This window comes from Neltuma alba, unplaced genomic scaffold (genome assembly GCF_004799145.2).
Source record: "Neltuma alba isolate B1F8T4 unplaced genomic scaffold, ASM479914v2 tig00012379_pilon, whole genome shotgun sequence".
Classification (NCBI taxonomy): Eukaryota; Viridiplantae; Streptophyta; class Magnoliopsida; order Fabales; family Fabaceae; genus Neltuma; species Neltuma alba.
The window spans coordinates 129,192-148,544 of NW_021636877.1; the positions used below are offsets into that span (position 1 = coordinate 129,192).

General features: G+C 38.0%; 5 protein-coding genes across 7 annotated transcripts; 2 read left to right on the forward strand and 3 right to left on the reverse strand.

Moving 5' to 3' along the window:
• Window positions 1–683: 683 nt before the first annotated feature.
• Window positions 684–1,570, reverse strand: LOC114726514 (wound-induced protein 1-like). Its single transcript, XM_028913123.1, has one exon. It carries the CDS (start codon window positions 1,393–1,395, stop codon window positions 856–858), a length of 540 nt encoding a protein of 179 aa, XP_028768956.1. The 5' UTR covers window positions 1,396–1,570; the 3' UTR covers window positions 684–855.
• A 1,599-nt stretch (window positions 1,571–3,169) lies between these two features.
• LOC114726508 (short-chain dehydrogenase reductase 2a-like) lies at window positions 3,170–4,805 on the reverse strand. The gene is made up of 2 exons (XM_028913116.1): window positions 4,728–4,805; window positions 3,170–4,088 (listed from the first exon to the last, which is right to left on the reverse strand). Exons 1-2 carry the CDS (start codon window positions 4,754–4,756, stop codon window positions 3,266–3,268), a joined length of 852 nt encoding a protein of 283 aa, XP_028768949.1. The 5' UTR covers window positions 4,757–4,805; the 3' UTR covers window positions 3,170–3,265.
• Window positions 4,806–6,698: 1,893 nt separating this feature from the next.
• Window positions 6,699–11,545, reverse strand: LOC114726512 (short-chain dehydrogenase reductase 2a). Of its 2 annotated transcripts, XM_028913121.1 has the most exons (3): window positions 11,535–11,545; window positions 7,932–8,018; window positions 6,699–7,635 (listed from the first exon to the last, which is right to left on the reverse strand). In XM_028913121.1, the coding sequence occupies exons 2-3, from the start codon at window positions 7,997–7,999 to the stop codon at window positions 6,813–6,815; spliced, it is 891 nt and encodes a 296-aa protein (XP_028768954.1). In that variant the 5' UTR covers window positions 8,000–8,018; window positions 11,535–11,545; the 3' UTR covers window positions 6,699–6,812. The 2 variants fall into 2 exon arrangements, with proteins under 2 accessions (XP_028768954.1, XP_028768952.1); XM_028913119.1 differs by lacking the exon at window positions 11,535–11,545 and having other exon boundaries at window positions 7,932–8,072.
• On the forward strand, window positions 9,723–12,616 carry LOC114726513 (U2 small nuclear ribonucleoprotein B'' 2). Its single transcript, XM_028913122.1, has 5 exons — window positions 9,723–9,869; window positions 10,790–10,962; window positions 11,304–11,397; window positions 11,741–11,823; window positions 12,027–12,616. Exons 1-5 carry the CDS (start codon window positions 9,797–9,799, stop codon window positions 12,300–12,302), a joined length of 699 nt encoding a protein of 232 aa, XP_028768955.1. The 5' UTR covers window positions 9,723–9,796; the 3' UTR covers window positions 12,303–12,616.
• A 994-nt stretch (window positions 12,617–13,610) lies between these two features.
• Window positions 13,611–18,742, forward strand: LOC114726507 (F-box/LRR-repeat protein 3). Of its 2 annotated transcripts, XM_028913115.1 has the most exons (9): window positions 13,613–14,403; window positions 14,671–14,922; window positions 15,536–15,661; window positions 15,772–15,876; window positions 15,972–16,362; window positions 16,443–16,572; window positions 16,715–17,009; window positions 17,380–17,639; window positions 17,733–18,742. In XM_028913115.1, exons 1-9 carry the CDS (start codon window positions 14,287–14,289, stop codon window positions 17,752–17,754), a joined length of 1,698 nt encoding a protein of 565 aa, XP_028768948.1. In that variant the 5' UTR covers window positions 13,613–14,286; the 3' UTR covers window positions 17,755–18,742. The 2 variants fall into 2 exon arrangements, with proteins under 2 accessions (XP_028768947.1, XP_028768948.1); XM_028913114.1 differs by having other exon boundaries at window positions 13,611–14,922.
• Window positions 18,743–19,353: the final 611 nt, after the last annotated feature.

Below are 19,353 nucleotides of genomic sequence, written 5' to 3' on the forward strand. Positions count from 1 at the left end.
TGGCTTTTCATTTAGGCTTATGGTTGGATTAGATATGGGCTTTTAGGCATGTTGTGAGCGTCAACTTAGACTAAAGGCCCGTAACCAAATGATCGTAAGATTATAAGTACTTTTTAAAAGTATTTTCGCCCAAATCGAAATAATTTCCATCATATATTTATTTTACATACTATAAAAATATTTTTAAAATTATGATTTTGTTTTTATCCAAATATTTTTATACGTTGGAAAAGTTTGTTTTGGAGCAGTCGTTCACTTAACCATGGCTAGTGATCCAAAATTCAAAATCTCTTTATATAACCCAGTACCTATAATCTGTGAGGAGTCATATAAAGTCATTAACAATAAGATTGCTGTTTAGACTCCGTGCAACTAATTTCGTATTATTCCAATAATATTTTCTTCTGCACATGCCATTGGATTTATTAATTTTAATTTCATGTATTTTAATAGAATTTAAGTGATAACGAAAGAATATATAATTCTCAAAAACAATAATCACGTATACATTTTGTATGATCCTTGTGAACCAAACATTTCCATGCATGGCTGATTCTCTAATATTACTTTCACTTTTTAATTGCTGCTTCTTATTTTGTTGTGCTCTACTTATGATTTATCGGGGCCGAAGATGCCTGGGGTCATGATTTGGGCTACAAATTAGAATACACAGTGCACACACATATCACAGATCGATCTTATATATAACAAGCATGGTGAAATACAGAGACACATGGTATCGCAGATACAAGAGATAGCTATTATAGTAATTGCTTCCTGTATTACATCCCAATCACAGGACCTAGCCACTAAACGACCATATATATATATATATATATATGGTTGGATCAGAATTCAGACAACGAGCACGAGATCGGGTAAGGACCCGTTAAGGCGAGCCCGAGGCATGCTTTGCCAAAGGCGGGCCTCTTTTCCATTCTCTGAGACGCGAAGCACAACAGTAAGCAGCGTGTTGAAGTACTCCCGAAACTGAGTTATAATCCCCTGCTTGAGTCCCCACACGTGCACCCAGTACGCCCCCGCCGCCTCTTCCCATCCTTCCACGATCACGCGCTCCCCCACGGTCCTGATTCTCCTGGGCCTGAATTTGAACGCCGACTGCATTGACTCCCCGGTCAACATCTTCATCATGTAATGGAAGTTGGGAAGGCCATGATACCACCACTCCAAGTTGGGTGCTACCAGCTTCGTGACCTTCTCTCTGTCCCCGTGACGCAATGCTTTATACAGCATCTTCACTGCCTTTCTGTTCTTGTTTTCCACCTCCACCGCCACAGTCGGCCCACCGGAGTTCTCCGGCGAGATCTCGTCGCAGGTCATGTACCCTGTAAGGCCCAATGAGCTAGAGTAGTGAAGAGAGACTGAATTGTACATGCATGTTGGAGAGTTTGGTCTCTTTATATAATGAGCGCAATGAAATCCTCCCCCACCCCAAAAGAACGGTGGTTCTAGCAATATTTAATATAATATTATCATAGTGTGGCTGGTTATTAAAAGAAAATAGTCAGAGAAATATACTAGAGGCTAAGCAAGCATGATTCTAGACTCAAATAAAGACAAAAACCTTGCATTATGAGACCAGAATCTTCTGGTCTGGTATAATATAATAATGGAGCTATATGCCGTATGTGGTATGTTTGTTTATGTTCATGGATCCGAAAGAGCTGTATAGCTGCGTGTGCTGCTGATTTGCGGGATTATAATACATTGAGAAAATGAAAGTAACCAACAGAGGTTTACAAGTGTCGAGTGATTTAGTGAATTAATTATAAAATGCACAAGGCCACGTTGATTACAATAATAAATATTTGAGGGATGTATTATACATACAACTTTCTCTTTTCGATTAGCTGAAGGTGTTTTGCTACTGTCAGATCAATTGAATTTTTGGAAATGGTTCCCTTTTGAAAGCAACACTAGTGCGATCGATATTTTGTATGAATTCGTGTTTTAAAAAAATGTGCTGTAATTAATCCTTTCAAGGTCACCAACTCGGTTGATGTCTCTGTAAAGCCACAGTACATCAGTACCCACAAGTTTTAAAACTTTTTTCCTGGACAGCCAGGAAAAAAATATGGGGATGGGATATTTGTGGCGATCCCTCGAGTTTATCTTAATTTTAATTTTGGCCTCTTAATTTTTAAATTATAAATTTTACTTTCTCAAAATTTTTTCTATCTAAAACATTGGTATCTATAATTTAATAAATATTTGAATTATTTTGCCATTGGAGAGAACCAAAACATATTATTGAAAATTTGAGAAATCAAAATAAAAATGAAATTAAAATTTAAAGGATGAAAAATGATATTAAATCAATATTTATGTGTTGATATTTTGTTTGGGGCGATCGGGGGCATCGTAAGGCATATAGAAATATAAGCTCAAATAATGGCAATCGTGAAAGCAACTATTCAGGGTTGTCCCATATAAAAATATCACGTACATGGACGGCTCTTCGCAGAGTTGCATGGTTCGGGTGCATAATTAAGGCAGTGGCGCTGGAAATGAAAATGAAACTTCAAAAACCAAGTGAAGGTAATATATGACATGTATATATAACTAGTTTAAGTATCTGCATAATATATGTGGTCAGAAGGCCATTGATGATGAGGATGCGAGGAGGAGCCGTGATCGAGTTTGTATTAAACGCTCTCCGCACTTAATTATTATAAGCTTTAAACTTAGAATAGGGTATTGTTAATTTTATAAGTTTTAATTTGGGTTTGTCTTAACATTTGATAAATTTTTTTTAATATTCTCATTAATTATTGTTTAATTATATTTTCTCACACATTCTCTTTTATACTTTTTGTCATTTATTATAAAGATATATTTAAAAACAAAATATATATATAACTAGTTATTTGAAACTTATAATAAAAGACTGGAGGGAGTAATTAGCTAACATCATACATTGCTCTCATGTGTGGTTTTTTTTTTTTTTTACACATAACTTTATCTTTTTGTTTGTTGAAATTTGAAAGTAATCTTATTCAAACTACTTGTACATTAAATATAGACAGCTTCCCAACACACGCATTGATAAACCAGATGCATTGATTAATTTTGATGAAACGCATATAGAACGCAGGACGTCGTGCGACTAAGACACCTATGCGTACAGAGGCGCATCAACTCGGGTATGGATTGTCATGTCACTAATAATTGATACTTAATAATTGTTTATAAACCCAGTGACGTGCTTTCAGCTGAACCATTAATGATACTGCAATCCGCAGACTCAATTAAAGTCCCACGCGTTCTTAGAAGCGGTATAGCCACCATCCACCACAAGATTATGACCACTCACATATCTAGACTCGTCGCTGGCTAAATACAGAGCAGCGTCTGCGATGTCAATAGCTTTCAGCGTAGGACCCTTGAGATTAGCCATATCTCTCACAGCCTCCTCCATTTTCTCAGCCTCTTCTTTACTGATGGGAGCACCCTTTGACTCTGCATCATATTCTTCCCTCCATCCATTAATGAGCAATGAAGTGGCCACCCCAAAAGGAGATATACAGTTCACTCTTATCCCGTATTTTCCCAACTCAAAAGACGCGTTCTTAGTTAGCCCGACAATGGCGTGCTTCGACGCCGTGTAAGCGTGCGGTCCCATACCACCCATGACTCCGGCCACGCTCGATGTCGAGATTATGCAGCCACGCCGTGCCGGGACCATCACTCTCGCCGCGTGCTTCATCCCCAGTGCGGTTCCTTTAACGTTGACGCTCATTGTGCGGTCGAATTCTTCTGGGTTAAACTCCATGATGCTCATCCCGTCTCTTGACTGGCTTCCCAGAACTCCGGCGTTGTTGAACATTATGTCGAGGCGTCCGAAGGTGGAGACGGCGGTGTCGACCAGCCTTCTGACGTCTTCCTCTTGTCGGACGTCGCAGTGCACGTATGTGGCGGAAGGGGATAAAGAGGCGGCCAGTGCTGTGCCGTGTGCGTCCTCGATGTCGGCGATGACCACCTTGGCACCGTGTTTGACGAAGAGTCTCACCGTCGCTTCGCCGATCCCTCTGGCTCCACCTGTTATGATTGCAACCTGTCCCTCCAGCCTGTATAACAAAATCCCACATATCTATAAGACAATAAACGTTCGTTTTTTATAAAGAGAATAAAAAAACATTAGAAGGCTTTAACTTGAGAGGTCATACAAAAAGAGGCAAGATACTAGTAGCGTCTGGCTCCTTACGACCTTACTCATATGATTCGCATACATGATTCATGTATGTAGCTTGTGAGAACTACGTAGCACGGACATTAATCTCTCTCTGAACATATTACGCACTTACAGAAATATTAATATATACTACCGGTCTTTAATATAAGTAGTTGACTAATTTAAGTAGATTAAGAAAACTAGTTAAGTTAGTTATTTGTAATAAATAAGTATTATTTTTTCTAAAATATCCTTATTAATCAAGTGTATTGGCTAGAACTACTATTATTATAAGATTACATTGGAAAAAATATATAAATGTGAGAGATAAAGTAAATTATGATCTTATATTTAGGATCAAAATAAAAGTCAAACAAACTCTTATATTAAGAACAGGAGGTAGTAAATATATATGGTCTTACGTAGATATATAACCAATCAATTCTCATGGTAATTCCTGTTGTGACATTGAGGACATAATGAAGAACGGGTGGCCTTGTGGCGTTATAGAAAGATGAAATAGAGAAAGGCTAACCTTTTTGGTACGAGGGAGCCACTATCCATTTCTGATGAGCAGTTTTTGACGAGGCTTTTGCCTGATATGGTTGAAGCAGCCGAGTACACCTTGAGATGAGAGCAGATATATATAATTAATTTAGCTAGGAATGTTGTGTGTACGAAGAAGGCACGAGAGCTTGATGTATATATAGTTCAGCCAGAGTTCAAAATATATATATATATGTATATATATCCGTCATTCAAAAGTTAACGCGATTGATTGGAGCAGATATTTCGGTGGAATAAGATCCTCTCTACCCTTCTCCTCCTCTACCCTTCCTCTGCCCTCATCCCCTTGACCCCTTCCATGACGTGACCAACAAGCCCTCATTAGTTCACCGCCTCTCCACAATGAGGACGGAAACATGTTTAAAGAAGCCATCAGTAATAAAGGGCTTCATCAGATTTTGATCCCTCCCTCAATAAGCCGACACCTGCTTGAGTACTGTATTATTGTTATTATTGTCTAGGGTTAAATTGGGTTAGGATGGCTTTAGTTACCCCCAAAAAAAAACTGCGAGATCTTAAGATAAAAATATGATCATTGAAAAGTATTACAATAAGTTAATTAATAAGACATAAATGATTGTATTAGATATTTTACCTTTCCTTTACCAGCTGTAGATGTATGATGCACATCTATGGTGCAAGCATAACCCACTAAAGATCTGAAAGATATGTGTCAGAAACACACACAGAGGACTTATTTGAATTTATGATCAATAAACATGTTCACGTGGACAAAACTCTTCCCACATACTTACATTGTATTTTATAAGTCATGATTAAAAAACTGCTTATAAACTACTTCTAAGCCATTCTAAACAAGCCCATAATCTTTCACCCATGTGGAATCTTTAATTTCCTTTCTCGAATTGGTCTCCTTATGTCACTTTCTCTGGTTAGCTTTCAGGATCAAAAATTCTGTGATCAATCATTTGGATGTTGTTCTCTCCCCTCGATACCTGTAGCATATTTAGTTAAAAGGGAATCTTGATTCCTCAAATATTACATATCTAGTGATATTGATGGTTTCAGTTTGAATCTTATATAGCAGGTAGCCCTTTTGATTGCTCGGATATCCCATAAAGTCACGTTCAGATCTGCTTTGGAATTTATCCTGGTGTTGTAAGGTGGTGGCAAAAGCACTCAAGCACCCAAAGACCTTCAAAAGAGATAATTCTGATTGATAGCCATGTATTATTTCATGAGTTTTATGATTCAAAATAGCAGAGTGAGTTCTATTAATCAAAGATGTAGCAGTTAATAGCTTCGCCCCAGAATTTCAATGGCACATTTGACTGAAGGAGCAAGTTCCTAGCAACTTTTAAAAGGTGTTTGTGCTTTCATTCTATCACCTCATTTTGTTGTGGTGAAGAAGGGCACAAAGTCTCATGTATAATCCCCTTGCGGGTTAAATGAGCTTTCAATTCAGTATTAATAAATTTTAAGCCATTATCAATTTTTATTCTTTTTATAACAGGAAAAACCGAGTGCTAATATAACCAGAAAATTCTCTAAATGATGAACTGTTTCACTTTCATTATTTACTAATTAACATTTACTATTTTCAATGTAATAAGTAGTTAATTTCTCCTCATTTGAAACTCCTAAATTATTTTCTCTGTTTCCTTTGACAGTACCTTTATGATGTATTCTGTTTTTTGTTTTTGATGTGATTTGGCCTTTTTATTTAAAAAAATTGAATAATTCGACTTTTTCTTAAATATGTGCCAAAAATAATAAGGTTCATCATTAGTTAATTAAAGCAAATACATATATAAATTTAATTTCCTCACTTGCGTAAAAATCTATATTGTATAATTTGAAGATAACATATTAATTTGTTTTGTATGTAGTATGGCTTCTCTGCAAATCAACATCCAAAAAAATGCATATTAAACTAGACTAAAAAAAAATCTATATGTAAAAGATAAACTCTTGTATATATCGTCATGTAATTATTAATAATCATTAATTGCTAATTATAATCATTGCTTATAAATCCAGCGACATACTTTCAACGGAACCATCAATGATAGTGCCGTCCGCGCGGACTCAATTACAGTCCCACGGCGTTCTTAGAAGCGGTGAAACCACCGTCCACCACAAGATTATGACCACTCACATATCTGGACTCGTCGCTGGCTAAATAAAGGGCAGCGTCAGCGATGTGAATAGCTTTCAGCGTGGGACCCTTGAGATTAGCCATATCTCTCACAATCTCCTCCATTTTCTCAACCTCTTCTTCATTGATGGCCACACCCTTTGACTCTTCTGCATCATCTTCTTCCCTCCATCCATTAATGAGCAATGAAGTGGCCACCCCAAAAGGAGATATACAGTTCACTCTTATCCCATATCTTCCCAACTCGCAAGAAGCGTTCTTAGTTAGCCCAACAATGGCGTGCTTCGACGCCGTGTAAGCGTGCGGTCCCATACCACCCATGACTCCGGCCACGCTCGACGTCGAGATTATGCAGCCACGCCGGGCCGGGACCATCACTCTCGCCGCGTGCTTCATCCCCAGTGCGGCTCCTTTAACGTTGACGCTCATTACGCGGTCGAATTCTTCTGGGTTAAACCCCATGATGCTCTTCCTGTTTCTTGACTGGCTTCCCAGAGCTCCGGCGTTGTTGAACATTATATCGAGGCGTCCGAAGGTGGAGACGGCGATGTCGACCAGCCTTCTGACGTCTTCCTCTTGTCCGACGTCGCAGTGCACGTATGTGGCGGAAGGGGATAAAGAGGCGGCCAGTGAGGTGCCGAGTGCGTCCTCGATGTCGGCGATGACCACCTTGGCACCGTGTTTGACAAAGAGTCTCACCGTCGCTTCTCCGATCCCTCTGGCTCCCCCCGTTATGATTGCAACTTGTCCCTCCAGCCTGTATAACAAAAATCCCATATATCTGTAAAACGATTGGCGTTCGTTTTTCACAAGGGGGGGGGGGAACATTAAAAAGCTTTGGCTTGAGGTCGTGTAGCTTGTGAGAACTACGTAGTTATTAGCATGGACACTAATCTCTCTCCGACATATCACAGACACAGAAATATATGGTCGTACGTAGATAGAATTATAAGCAACCAATTCTCATGATAATTCCTGTGGTGACATTGAGGATACTTAATGATAAACGGGTGGCCTTGTGGCTTTCGTAAGATGAAATAGAGAAAGTCTAACCTTTTTGGCATGAGGGAGCAAGTATCCATTTCTGAAGAGCAGTTTTTGATGAGATTTTTGCCTGACATTATTGGAGCAGCCTGCTAGCTAGCACATTTTGGGATGAGAGCAGATATAATTAATCAGCACTGAGTGGTGTATATACGAAGAAGGCACGAGAGCTTGTATATATATAGTTCGGCTATAGAGTTCAAAATGTGTACTCACGCGCGGACATATGCGGCTCTCATATGTAACCACCGAAAAAAGATAATTAAAAACGTGATTAGTCGGAGCGGACATATTTCCGTCCTCCCATTGTGCGGCGGGCGCTGAATTAATGAGGGCCTTGGTGGCCAAATCATCACCACTATTCATACGGAGTGCTAATCTATTCTTCGTCAAGACCTAATTATTGAGTTAATTTTTATTCTAAATATAAGACTTATTTCTCATGTTTATTAATTTTCTCTCAATTACCTATATAGATATTTCCTCAACCATACTCAAGTAGAAAAGGGAGAGGTGTATTAAAAAAGATGATTATGGTGTTTTAGAAAAAACATATCACATTTCTTATAATTAACTAATTAATTTACCTAACTTTCTTAATCTAATCAAATTAGTTAAATGGATCTTATATTAAGGACCGGAGGAATAATTCATGCATCGGAGGTAACCATGTCAGTAATTTAAAAAAAAGCCATCAGCAATTAATAAAGGGCTTCATCAGATTTTACTTGTTATTATTTTTTAGGATTAAATTGGGTTAGGATGGCTTTAGTTACCAAAAAAGAATCACTACGAGATCCTAACAAAAAAAATAATTTTGAAAAGTCTTATACTAAATTAATAGCATACAATAACAAATTTCAGTATAATAAATATAATAATATGCTTGCGCTGTTATGGAGATTTTTTTAATATATTCCTTCATTGACATATTACAATTAATTTTTTTTAAAAAAGGATAGCTACATGCTTCCCGTGCTGTCTTTTAAACTAAGTAGCAATTTTTGAACTGTTAAATCATTTTGATATTTCGATATTTTTCGTTTGAGTTTGACTGTATCATTAGGTTATCCCTTTCCGGTTGAGAAAATCTTTCCATGCAATCTCATAAATGTGAAACGATCGGATTCTGAAACATCTGTTTTTTGTCTTCTTGTTTTTTTTCCCCCCTGCCGAATGGAATGAAACTGGAAACAAAACGGCAAAGGCAAATTAAACGTGGTCCTGATTAATAATAACGTGAACAATATTACACACGATTTTGTTATTCTCGTGCCAAAGAGAATATTAAATGCTGTGCATTTTGAAGCCAGTACTCAGCATGCAAGAACACCAAGCAAACAAATGAAACTCTTTCAATGGCACACGTATCTTTACTGTGCTTTGATTCTTTCCACTCCTTTTGTTAAACAGAAACCTCTCAAAATTACTATTTTGATTTGATGCCAACATTAAAAAATAATACTACTACTATATGCACAGGTAATAAAAAATTTATATGCTTATTTATTAGCATTAATACAATTTTTAGTTTTTTTAAATTTGTTCTCATTTTGATTTTGATATCTTAATTTTTATTTTATTTAAAACACTAGTCCTTATAATTTAATAAAAAATTAAACTATTTTACTTTCTGAGAGATCAAATTTGTGATTTGAAAACGGGGGTTAAAAATCATATCAGTCCTATTCAAAAGCATCGTGACAAGAGGCTCATCGATGACAAGGTTAGGCCGAAACTTGAAGCCCAAAAAGTTTTGGGCGTAAAATTCTAGGGCTCTATTCGATCCATAATTGAACACCGGCGTCCGTGCCCTCTTCGCTGAACCGAGCTTTCTTCCTCGTCCTCACTTCCTCCTTCGAACCGCAGAAACCATGCTTTCAGGGGACATACCTCCTAATCAGACTATATACGTTAAGAATCTCAATGAGAAGATCAAGAAAGAAGGTTAGCTTCCTTGCTCTTGTTACTAGTAGAAAAATTAGCTGTTTTGATTTCTGTTGATTCTGATGTTGTGAATTGTCGCGACCCAAGTTTTGCTTGGTGGGTCTCCGTTGATGATTGTGTTTCTTTCCTTTCCTTTTTTTTTTTTCAAATTCTTTTAAAGTGAGAATTGAGGTCCTAAACAAACCACCTGAAACTACTTACTGGGTTGTTCTAACTGGACTGAGTCATAAGTTCTGGCATTTGAATTCATGTTATCCTTGCATCCGGCATGACACTACAATGAAATTACTGGTGAAGCCCGAATTAGCTAACGTGTTTTAAAAATTTACCGGCTCGTGGCCAATGGCCAAGTGTATGAGGTTTTATTTTGCCCTTTGGATAGTTGACAGCTCTTGTTAAATTTGGTTGGTTATGGATGATCCTTGGGTTCCATGGTTTAAAAGCTGATCCTGGTATTGAAAAGGGGATTTAGTTTTTCCCCATCAAGAATACATCAAAATGATTAATAGGCTCATTCCAAGTCGAAAAATAAGGATCAGCAGGCTTATCTCAGCTTGATAGCACTGACTGGTGATTGAAGCACGAACTTATCAGTGGATAACATTTCTATCTTATGGTGCTATCTTTCAGCTTGTAGTCTGGGAAAACATAAAATGGGCTGCGCGCATCTCAAAAGAACAATCTAAAAGCATGCAATTCATGACACCATGAACGGAATCTCATAAGTTGTGTGCCGAAACCAAGATATAATTGCCCAAACCTTGCCTGATAAATGCCAATGGTCTTGTGTTTGAGATACTGTCAATATCTAGGATGCTCTTTGTTTTCGTTGATAACTTTTTCATGTTAATGTTCATATTTTACTGTTGAACCTATGATGGATTTTAGTAATAAATTTTGTTTTGTTATGGATATGGCAGAGTTAAAGAGATCATTGTATTGCTTATTCTCACAGTATGGAAGGATTTTGGATGTTGTTGCTTTGAAAACGCCCAAGCTTCGAGGACAAGCATGGGTTTGTTTCAGTGAAGTAACAGCTGCCAGTAATGCAGTGCGACAAATGCAGAACTTCCCATTTTATGACAAACCAATGGTAATCAATTTCTGTCTCATGGGTAGTTCCTTAGCATTTGCATTCGTCAATTCTATGAATCTTTAGGCTCTTTATGAGTTTTTAAATTTTCTTAATTTATTCTAATTCTGAGGTCAGGTTATCTTGCTCTATCATACCAAGTATTTGTCTATTGTGTGTCATGTTTAAGCAAAAAATGCAATCCTGTGAAAACTATTCCTGGTTTATCTGGTTTTTGGGTCTAAACATCTGCCAGGCCTTATGTTCTTTTTTCAATAAATTTGCTTGTTATTATGAGTTCTTTATTTTTTTTCTGCCCGTAATATTTAAGCGTAGTATTTGTTGTGGCTAATTTCATGCAGCGAATTCAATATGCGAAAACAAAGTCAGATTGTATTGCTAAAGAGGAGGGAAGTTATGTTCCGAGGGAAAAGAAGAAGAAACAAGAGGAAAAAGGTGAGCAGTGGCAATATTTGATTTCTTTTGGATCAATAATTTCCTTGTTTTTTGATTGCATAGGTATAGTGTGCTTCATATTGTCAGGCATCTTTAATCATTTATCACTAAAAAGTGGCAAGCCATCTTACACAAACGGATCGTAGAATTTATGCATCACGAGCATCACAAACTGAACTGGAATTAATACTCTGTCCATGCTTTTTGAGAATGAACTTTTTTTTACAGTTGTGTTTTGCATAATTGAGAAGTTTGATAACCTGCCTTCTACTATGTATTATTTTCTACAAAAAACTCAAGATTAATTAATTGTTATTTGAATAACATATTATTCGATGTTCAGCTGAAAGAAAGCGTCGTGCTGAAGAAGTTCAGCAATCTTCTGGGCCTAACGGTACACATGGTGCAAGCAATGGTGGCCCAACGGTATGTTTCTTGCCATATACTAACCAATAGTACTTCCCCTCCTCCCGCTGGTCCCCGTCCCCTCTTTTAATATAAACTATTTATTACTATTGTTGATTTGGTGAATCCCCCTTATTCATCGGACAAAATTTGGGTCTTTGGAGCAATCAGGCATGATTGGAATATAACTTGTGAGCTAAAATGTGTCTACATATTATCCGCAGGCTGCTTTCCGCCAAGGGCCAGGTGCTCAAGAAGCAGCTCCTCCGAACAATATTTTGTTCATAGAGAATTTGCCTCATGAGACCACCAGCAGGATGCTTGAAATGCTCTTCCAACAATACCCTGGTTTTAAAGAGGTGCGTCTGATTGAGGCAAAGCCAGGTATTGCTTTTGTAGACTTTGAAGATGAGGTACAGTCCTCCATGGCCATGCAGGCTCTTCAAGGCTTCAAAATCACTCCTCAGAATCCCATGGTCATAAATTTTGCTAAAAAGTAGATGATTTTTCAGCGGCTATTTGTATTTCTCCATCCCTGTGTGGAAAGGAGCACTTTCAAGTACTTTTGGATACTCTGTACTGAATATAGATCATTAAGAAAATAGCTACAGAAGCTGTAAGTTACGGGAATGTAAGAGAACTGCAGTTGGTGGAATGTGTAATTTGAGAATTCGACAAAACGAGCAGGAAGATTGAGAATTTAGATGGTGATGGTGTAATGTTTGTGCTCGTACGTGTACTCAATTTTTTGTTTAAACAATTTCATGTTTGCTTTATAGGTGAGGTTTCAACAGTTGAATGTTTGAAACCCCAATTTCCAGGGTTTTCCCAAAAGCTTTGTTCCCCCGTACGATTCTTCTTGAGTTACATCCCAAGATGCTTTCAGCGGGAGGATAGAAGAGACTGAACGCTCAAATATACCATCAGATCACTTTGAAATTCGCATGATAACAAGTGATCGTAAGGAAATTAATCGATAAGAGAGTTGAAGCTTTTTATAGAATTATATTAAAAATTTCATGTTTGCTTTATAGGTGAGGTTTCAACAGTTGAATGTTTGAAACCCCAATTTCCAGGGTTTTCCCAAAAAGCTTTGTTCCCCCGTACGATTCTTCTTGAGTTACATCCCAAGATGCTTTCAGCGGGAGGATAGAAGAGACTGAACGCTCAAATATACCATCAGATCACTTTGAAATTCGCATGATAACAAGTGATCGTAAGGAAATTAATCGATAAGAGAGTTGAAGCTTTTTATAGAATTATATTAAAAAGATTGGTGCGCACTCCTAAAATTAGATCAGGCGTATTGTGATTGGATGGCATGATAAACCATTAATATCAATATCAATGTAAAATATATTAAAACAGTATTTACGAGTTGAGAGTGGTGAGGCCCTCTTTTCTTTTTTTTTTTTTTCTGGTAATAATGTATGATGCAAAGGAGGCTTGCCCAGTTAGGCTGATGTTACATAAAGCCTCAGGGAACAAGGCATATAAGCTGAGTGGTGGGTGACAGTCGGACAATGGGCAGGTAGGATAAGCAATCTTTTTCTCCTATAGTTGGTACCCTGAATATCATTATCCATTTGGAATTTGAATTTTATCTACTCAGAAAGCAGTGATGTTGTCAAGAGTCAGGTTCCTTGGATTCCATCTGTACGTAGATCCACACTTTAAAGGAGATCCAATAGTGAAAAGACTTAGCTAGAGCTCAAATTTTCCGTACCAGATGAGGAGATGAAGGAGCATGTTATTCAGGACTTACCAATCCTTACAGATTGCATTTATTCTTTTCAATCTGAAATATAAGTTCCATCCATGATCCATGTGCTCCTTTCGCCAATGCCAGTAACCAAATGTGCCTTCCAGCCTTTTCTTTTGCCAAACAGCTGAAGTTTATAAAAGAGAAGTAATAAAGACCGTACAAATATAATGCAAAATTGTTGCGTTTGGGAGAGGAATGTTTTGATTGGACAGGTTGTGGAATTTCAGATGCTGAAAAAGAAAGAGTGGGAGAGGATCTCGGAAGCGTAATTCGGCCGAACACTTTCATGCCCACCGCCTTCAGTCTGGTTGTCGTGTAGTGTGTGAATGGAAACTCACTTCCATGCTCATGACAAAAGAGCGCATTATGTGTTCCGCCTCTGGCCACCCAATGTGCCGCTGAATATATACTCGCCTTCCTCTTTTCCTCACCCACAGTGCTCATTTCAATCTTCACACATGGCAGAGAAAGTGCTTAGACCATGGTGAGACTTGAGAGTGTGGAGTGTCAGTGAGAGGATCATGATTCCATGCATGCTGGAGAGTGACGCACAATGCCCTCTTCGTCTCATTTTATTGAAGTCTTAACCCGAAGCAGAGAAAGTACTCTGCTTTCTGTTGCTGGTTAACTGAGATTTTTCAGTATGCCGCTCTTTCATTTCTTCATACTGAATTCTCTTTAACGCTTCTCTTCACTCTCTAGAGCTGAGCAATAAGAACATGGAGCCGCCACGCAGAACTACCACTAATTTCTTCAATCTTCTCACAGAGGAGATCATTTCGATTATCCTCGACCATCTCCATGACGACCCACTGGCCAGAAAGTCGTTTTCTCAGGTCTGCAAATCCTTCTACTCCATCGAGTCCGGCCACCGGAAGTTCCTCAAACCACGTCTTTTAGAGTTTCTTCCGAATGCCTTCCGCCGTTACCCGTCCATATCACAAGTTGATTTCTCTCTCTGTCCCCGCGTGGAAGACGACACGCTGAGCTCAATCTCGCTCGCTTGGAATTCTTCCTTGCAATTAATTAATCTTTCTGGGTCCAAATTTTTCACCCAGAAGGGTTTGTCAAATTTGGCTACAAATTGCTCGTGCTTGTTGCAGATTAATTTGTCGAATCAGACGGACCTCACGGACTCATCTCTCGAGGCAATCGGGGAGGCCAAGAATTTGGAGAAGTTGTGGTTGACGAGGTGTAAATCAATAACGGACATGGGAATTGGTTGTCTGGCAGTTAATTGCAGAAAACTGAAGTCCATTTGGTTAAGGGGGTGTCTGGGCGTCACCGATCATGGGGTGGCTTTAATTGCTGTAAAATGTAAGGAGATTCGTAGTTTGGATATCTCTTACTTGCCGGTATTCATCTTTTACTCTGCTTCTCTCTTAAGCCTTCTTGTAGTAGCAAGTGTACTGACAATATACTGGCTTTCACAATTGAATGCACAAACGGGACTTCACTTGAATGTTAGCTTGACCTAGTAGTTTCCAAATCAGCGTATTTTCAGTGTTTGGTGGGATGCAATAAATTTTCGTTATGACCCTAGTAAGTAACTATTAATATGAACTCACATGTCAGGTTTAGGGAGTATATATAGACCTCAGTGCAAAATTGATCAAATCGGTTGCTATAATCTGGTATTCTGCATCCGTGACTAGCCAAAAAGTGCTTGATGTGCTTACTCAGCTGTAACCTTAGTTATTGTAATAGTATAATATCTTGTTGACAAGCACTTGTTCTATAGGTTGCAGTGCTGTAGAATCAAACATCAATATTTGTCAATAGTCAGCGACTAGTCTAGTGGTGAAAGGTTTTAAATTATACTTGCTTTCTGGATGAAACAAGTAACTCGTGCATTTAACCAAGTTGCTTATAAGGAAGCTTGCATGTGTGCGGTTTTTCCTTGCTTTTGTTTCTAAGAAATATATAAATTTTCCAACTTTGTCGACATTCATTTGACCGATGCTGCAGATCACAGAAAAATGTCTTTCTCCTATCTTCGAACTTGAATATCTTGAGGATTTAGTTCTGGAGCATTGCCTTCGCCTTGATGATGATGGCCTTGTATCCCTTAAACAAAGCTGCCAGTCACTGAAGGTACGTTTTTAATTGCCATCAAAGTTAGGCAAAGTTCCTTAAGCGTATGCTATTAAGCATGCCAAAAAAGTCAAACAAAGTCCTCTAATTTTTCTCTTTTTTACTCACAGGTGCTTAACTTGTCAAACTGTCCGAACATCAGTCATATTGGCTTATCGGCTCTAACAAAGTGTGCTCAAAACTTGGAAAAGATTATCCTATCATACGGCCTCTCTGTGAGCAGCTTGGTCCAGTGATCATACCTTTAGTAGTTAATTTAACGTACGACCCCTTATGCCACATTTAATGAACTAAATCTTTCTTTTTTCAGTTCACTACCGATCTTGCAAAATGTCTCAATGATTCTCCTAAGCTGCAATCTGTTAACTTAGATGGTAGTCTGGTTAGATGTTCTGGGATAATGGCTATTGGTTATTGGCATTCCTCACTCAGAGAACTGAGCTTAAGCAAGTGCAGATTAGTGACAGATGAGTGCCTCTCTTTTACTGTGCAAACACACAGAGACCTAAGGAAGCTGGACATAACATGTTGTCGCAACATAACTGATGCATCAATGGACCACATAACAAGTTCATGCCCGATGCTTACTTCCCTTAAATTGGAGTCTTGTACCCTTGTCTCTAGGGATGCCTTTTTATTGATTGGAAGGTGTCAGTTTCTGAAGGAAATTGATGTAACAGATACTGACATTGACGATGAAGGTTTCGTTTTGAACCTTAAATTATGTAAATATATATGTATATTCATTCAGTAAATGATTTGTTATGCTTGATTTGTGTAGGACTTCAGTCAATTACAAGATGTTCCAAACTATCTTTTCTAAGATTAGGCATATGTTTGAATGTGACTGATAAAGGACTTGGCTATATCGGAAGCCGCTGCTCAAAGCTCACTGCACTTGATCTATACAGGTTTCTTGGTGCTCAACTTTGGAGGACATATTATCCCTTTTGAGATGTTGATCAGGGGTGTCTTCCCGCATTTTTGTTTGACCTCATTAAGAAAACTTCTACAACAACCCAACGATTTGATTTAGTTTTGTTTACTTCGCAGGTGCTCAGAAGTAACTGATTTGGGCATTTCTTCAATTGCTGATGGTTGTCCTTCACTTGAGGTGATTAACATTGCTTATAACCCTAACGTGACTGATAATTCATTATTATCTTTGTCAAAGTGCTGGAAGCTTAGAATACTGGAAATTCGAGGATGCCCTTGCATCTCATCCAGGGGACTCTCAGCCATTGCTGTTAGATGTAGGCAACTGACTTTCCTGGACATCAAAAGGTGCAATAATGTTGATGATGAAGGGATGATTCAACTTGCTCAACACTCCCAAAACCTTAATCAGGTAAGTTCCTTCTTCCTTAGTTGTGTTGTCTAAATTATCAAGATCACATCAACTCGTTTAAATTGTATATTTAAGGCTTGTGAATAGTTTTATTATAATTTCCAAACAATCTCCCTTTCATGAAAGCTTATTGGGTTTCAAATGCGGACAAAACGATGGTCTGCTTGCTTCATTAAATTTTGAAACGGCCGAGGGTGAGTACCAGATTTTGAGTTCTTAGCCACTTGATCATAGAGGCTCTAGTAGAGCACTTGAACTCATGAGTTTAAACACTTAAAGCGAATATCTATCAATTGTTTTATTTTGTTATTTTTACCAAGACAACTATATTCAGAATTAACTAGCATCTATTAATTTCCTTGTATTGCAGATTAAGTTATCATATTGCTCAGTGACTGATACGGGGCTCTTAGCTCTCGCTAGCATGAGCTGCTTAAATCACATATCTATTTATCACTTGCACAAGTTAACTTCGAATGGCCTGGCAGCTTTCCTTATGACAAGTCAAAGCCTAATTAAAGTGAAGCTCAACCCATCCTTTAAGTCATTACTACCTGAACAAATTCAAGAATACATGGAAGTTCGTGGCTGTGTACTTGTTTGGAGAGATAGAGAATCTCAAGCTTCCAGGTAAAACTCACATTCATGTTCACATGAAAAATTCTCTGGGTTTGATATAACATTCCATTTATCACTCAAGCTCGCTTATACTGGATTCTACAGGCGTATTAACAGGTGGGAATAAAATCCGAAAGGATGGAGCTTGATGCCGACGGGAGTTTTGAAGCTCCGTGCGGTTAATATGGCATCCTACCACTGAGCGACTGGCAGGAAATAGTCAGCTACGATGGTTTTGTGGTTAAATAGCGTAGTGTTGGCAGTTGGCTACTCGCGTGATCTAAGAGTTGTGCTGACTCATGAATCCACATGGATTTGCCTATTAGCTAGGGTTTCCTGGGAATAATTGATTCCATCATATTCAAGTTGTGATTTTGTTGTTTGTATTTTACTCACGTAATTGATGAACGACACAACAGAATGAGCTTACATGAGGGGGAGGGGGGGGGTTCACTATTTTCAGCCTTGTGGGGGAGCTCTGAAACCAGAGTTGCTATCCTTTCTAGGCTGCTTGCCTGTGCTGAGCCAGAAGTTGGGCCCAATTCGCCATGACAACAGGTATTGAGGTTTAAGGTTATGATTGTGAGATGGGGCAAAGCAAAGCGTAACATGAGCTCCGTCAAACGTTTCCCATACTGCTGCGCAAGACTGGTCAACACGAACATGATAATAGGCCTCACCTGCAATTTTTGACTTTGACTGCTTCAAGAGAATCGTCTCTGGAGAAAGTCAAAGCCTCTCTCCCTTCACTCTCGTCAATAAACTAATGATGAGTGCTGGTGAACCTGCTTTCTTGCGTCAGTCAAGGCCCAACCGATGCAAATCTATAGTGTGCGAGCATCTCGCTCGCAGCTCATGTCCATTGGGCACCTTAAGTAACGAATTAATGTGAATTTTATAACCCTCAACCTGATATTGTAATTCGCAGTCTTTTCTTTGTTAGTGGCCAAGACCACTGGTACTTTCCACACAAGTTCGGGATATTGGCAGCTGAGGGGAGCCGATTTAAATGCTACTCGTCTGGTCTTAAATATAAAATCCTTATACTAGTATGTATAAAAGTCTTATATTTAGGAGCAGAAGAGTAATTAAAAACCTTGTTTCATTGTGTTGTATGCTGATTATGTGTTCTGTTTCTTATTACAATATTGATGCGAGGAGTGACATGGGAGCTGAGCACAATCTTTTAGTTTTTTTTTTATTTTGAAAATATTGTCAAATGATGTTCGAATTAGCTAACAACTCGTTGAGACATTCATGTATTGATGTCGAAACGAGGATTCAGTAGGAGGATCTCAAGAATTTAGAGTAATTATAACTTAAATTAAATACTAACTTTGATCTTAAATATAAGAGTTAGTTAGGGGATTTTATTTAATTCTAGATATAAAACCTCAATTTAATTTACCTCGCAAATATATAATATTTTCTTTAAAATATCTTTATTGATTGATAATTTCAATATGCATGATTATATAGGGGATGATTCAGAAAAAACCTCAATACATATTTGTTACAAATAAGTATTTTAACTAGTTTTTTTAATATTTTAAATTAATTATTTAATTCCAGGTAGTATGAACTTTACGGTGCAACAGAAAAATCAATACATATTTGTTACAAATAAGTATTTTTAACTATTTTTTAATTTGTAAATTAATTATTTAACTCCATTCCGGTAGTATGAACTTTACGGTGCATGGCTTATTTCTGCAATCGAGCCGAG